The sequence below is a fragment of the Oryzias melastigma genome, linkage group LG17 (genome assembly GCF_002922805.2).
Source record: "Oryzias melastigma strain HK-1 linkage group LG17, ASM292280v2, whole genome shotgun sequence".
Classification (NCBI taxonomy): domain Eukaryota; kingdom Metazoa; phylum Chordata; class Actinopteri; order Beloniformes; family Adrianichthyidae; genus Oryzias; species Oryzias melastigma.
In genome coordinates this window covers 31390852-31394694 of record NC_050528.1, presented here as the reverse complement: position 1 = coordinate 31394694, position 3843 = coordinate 31390852, and the positions used below count along the sequence as shown (strand labels likewise).

General features: G+C 36.4%; 1 protein-coding gene across 8 annotated transcripts in view; it reads right to left on the bottom strand.

Annotated features, from left to right (window-relative positions):
- LOC112150924 (supervillin) overlaps positions 1-3843 on the bottom strand; it is a 61946-nt gene that overhangs the window by 1578 nt on the left and 56525 nt on the right. For 7 of the 8 annotated variants that reach the window (XM_024279525.2, XM_024279464.1, XM_024279508.1 and 4 more), the window contains 2 exons: positions 2794-2915; positions 2558-2713 (listed from right to left, as the gene is read on the bottom strand). In XM_024279525.2, the coding sequence (XP_024135293.1) occupies positions 2558-2713; positions 2794-2915 (278 nt within the window). Of the gene's footprint in view, positions 1-2374; positions 2397-2557; positions 2714-2793; positions 2916-3843 lie in introns of all 8 variants that reach the window. The other variant, XM_024279492.2, reaches the window with a different exon arrangement.

Here is a 3843-nt window from a genome sequence, read left to right as displayed (position 1 = left end):
TTTACTGTTCGACCTCACTGTCTGCACCTGCCAAACTTTTTGGGTTTTATTAAAAACGTCAACAGTTTGTGCTAATGTTCACTCAGTTCTTGTTTGGAGTTTTTTTTCTTTTGTTTTTGCATATTTACTGGTCTTTGCTTTATTTTGCTTTTTCTTGGTACCGAATTTGCTGGTCAGATTGCTACACAGTCTTAAATTGCTCTGAGTAATATCTATTTCTGGTATTTTAGTCATTTTTCTTTTTTTGTTATTTGTTTATATTACTATTTTTGTTTTCCTCCAAGTTGTGTAAATTTAATGCCCCATTTTTACAGGTCCCTTTTTAAGATCAAAAGTTGACCTATCCTTTTGCTATTTTGCTCTAAGTTTTTCACTAATAAACATTATGGTGATGTCACATTTTATTTTTTTGTGCTTCTAAATGTTTACTTTATGCCTAGTTGGCTAATTTTGTTTTAAAAAACAGCAACAAATTCTTCATATGTTTATTATTTGTTATGAAGGTTATCCAAAGGAGTGAATTTTGTTAACTGAACTGGACTTCTTACTGTAGAGTAAAGATGCATTGTTCCTAATCCAAGGAACGTCCTCAATTTTACATTTTCTCTATAATTCCACTCTTCCTTTCTTTTATTTTGACCCCTGATATTCTTATTTGAACCCTTTAACACCGGAGCTCCAGTGTTTATGTTCTGTGATTTACTGTAACTTCAGGCTGCTTTTCTCCTTCACAATCTGCTGGAATTACATAGATTGTGTTAACGGTTGAAAAGTTTCAGTATGTTAATGATTTTGTGTTTAAGCGACGCCTCAGGTGTTACAGGCTTAAGCACCAGATAAAAAACTAATTCTTGTATCTTAAAAATCATAATGTTAAAAAAAAAGAAGTCACAATTCGAATAATTATTTTTTTCCTTCAGCTCTTTGAGGGGCACTCAGCAGTTTTGCCTATAAAATAAGTTCAGAGTCTCGTCACTGTTTGGCCTCCTGGCATGGATCAGTAATATGATTAAGGAACAGATAAGACATAATGTATGGTGGAAACGATGATGCTTAAGACACTGTTTTTACAGTTACTTTTGACACTTTAAGAGAGACATAGAAATTATTTACAAGCCAGATTAACAGACATCACTCACTTCTCCTTTCCTTTATTCTTTATCATTTGTTTTTAAGTTGATTTATTCTGGAATAATATTCCTGCCTTTTTATTACTCATATTAATGTTAAAAAGTTAAGGTTTTAAAGTTTTAAAAACTGGCATTCTGCTAGCTTTTGGGATTTACTAAGATGTTTTAGGCTATTTAGGAGTTTAGCTAATATTTCAGCTATATATTAGCTGTTTTGACTAATTTTGGCTTATTTTGAGTTAGACTAATTGATAGGGTTGTACATACATTTATCAAGTATGTTCAACCCTATGACAAATATTTACATACTAATTTTGTTTTGTTTTTTCCAGTTTTCTTAGGGTATTTTATAGTTTAGCTATTTCTTCAGCTGCAACCTAGATGTTTTAGCAAACATGCTTTTGCTTTTTTAGGCTAATTTGGCATTTAGCAACTTTTTTAACTTACTTTAACTAACTTAACTTAGCTTACAGCATTGCTAGCATTATCACTGGTAATGCCATATATCTAGTTCATAATTATGTTATAAAGTCATGGTTTTAAAGTTTTAAAAATTTCGTTTTACAGTGTTCAGTAAATGTTCATCCTGATCGCCCCGCGGAGGTGTGTTTTGGTTTTTGGCCTCTTGTGTGATTGAGTTTGACACCTCTGGTCTAAGGGCAGGGATGCCCAGTGTAGTCTGTTTGGTTTATCAACCAGCTATTGTTTATATTTTATAATTGATTTTATGTTTTTGTGCGATTACGGGTGTGAACCCCGTTGAGATAACCATGTTGTGATTTTGGGCTTTATAAACAAAATTGATCTGAGTCATCTGCCACAGCATGTCTTTTTCAGACAGCAGCTCTTTTAAGTAACAGAACCACATATTAGCCAAGTTTACTTAAATTCTATTGGATAAAGAATTGCTTTGAGTATTGGGGGATCTGCCTCATCTTTAAAGTTGCTCTGCAGTGTATTTATCACCTTCTTCTTCTTTTGTCTGCAGAATCTCTGATTGACTTGATTGATTTGTGATCGTCTGAGACGATGGCCCTGCAGCTCATCAAAAGCCTCACATGACAGGGGCCTATCATGGGTGGAGATTTAGATATAAATGTGCAGCAGAGCGCAGTGTTTGCTCCCCAACCTCTCAAAACGCAGGAATGTTTCACAGTTATTAAGCAAAAGGAAGTCAGTGCTGACATGCTCGGCAGGAGGACAAGACGCCTGTGCTGAGGAATCACACGGGCAGCTCCTCTTACCTGAATCCACCTACAAGTCGCTCTGTGAAGTGAAAGTTTTATGAAGTTAGATGGTCACTGAGGTACTAAAGAGATTTTGTCTTTTTCATCTGAAGAACTTCACAACCAGTGTAAATTTGAATCCAAAAAGTTTGTTTTCAATGAACACTGAAAACAATGAATTGACAGTGTGGTTTCTCGTACCTCAAAGTCCTGGTCGGACAGGTAGACTTCCAGCCGTAGCGGGTCGACTCCTTCCGGGAGGGGTCGGGCCTGCAGCTGAGACAGGGGGAAGGAGTTCTGACAGAGGCGGGCCAGCACGTCCTCCACCAGGATGATCTGGTTACACACCTCTGCCTCCTGCAGCCACAGAAACAGTTGTTGAGTCTGTGCATGTACGCGTGCATGAGCAGCAACACCCGTCAGGTGGCGAAACAGACCCGTTCTGTGATCTCAGCCACGTCCTCCCGGTGCTCCCAGCTGGGGAACATGTTGGTGAAGGTGAGCGGCTCCAGACCGGCGTGGATCAGGTACGCCTTTGGAGGTTTCTTCTCATTCTTTTCTGTAGGAAAAAGAATCAACACAGGAGTTACTACAAACCGTTCATTGAGCTTTAAATAAAAAGCCTCATTTCAAAACAGATTTTTGAACTAAATTCAGTTTACTGACTGAATGTCATAGTTATCTCTAAATGTCTCCTGTCTTCATCTTCATTACTAAACCAGCAGGTGACCACACGTGGGCACTTAAATGTTACATTCAGTCATTTACATTGTAACTTCACCTAAAAATTGGACTTTCTTCACCACGTTTGTACTTCAACTTAAAATTTAACATTCATCTCAACCACAACGATGGTTTTTGTCTAATTATTTTTTGTTGTTCTTTTATTTTAGAGACTCACAAATATGACATTCGGTGCCTGAAAGTAAATCTTATAAATGTATTTCAGCCATAATAAGTGAATCTGCGTACTCTCAACAAAAGTTAGAAAACAAATCTGTTTTTGCTTGTTAAGCAGCAGTGATGCACGGTAAAATTAAGCAAATTTTAAGGCAAAAACTCTTTCAATCTTAAAATTAGGAATGAGTTGGTGCTGTTTCTTCAATAAAATCAATTCTACACATTAACTTGTCTTTATGTCAAAAACGTAAAGCAATTTTTGTCATCTTTGTTTTACTTTTTAATCCTAGAGCCCAATGGCCAGGTGATTTACCCCCAAGCAAAAACATTTACATGATTTTCAATTTGTTGCATTTTTCTGAGTTTCGTGGGTTCCTAGATGAAGTCTCACATGTCCCAGGAATGTAAAGTGTCAAAAAGTTCATTTTTACTCAGATAATTCCATTTTAATTCTAATACCAGTTTGCCAAAGTAAACCAGTTTAGACTTGATTTAGATGTAATATGTTGTTTTGACGGGTCTCTGGTTTTGACTTGCTGCCTTAACCTTACTCTGAATCAAATATTTGTCATTTCCATTGCTACCAA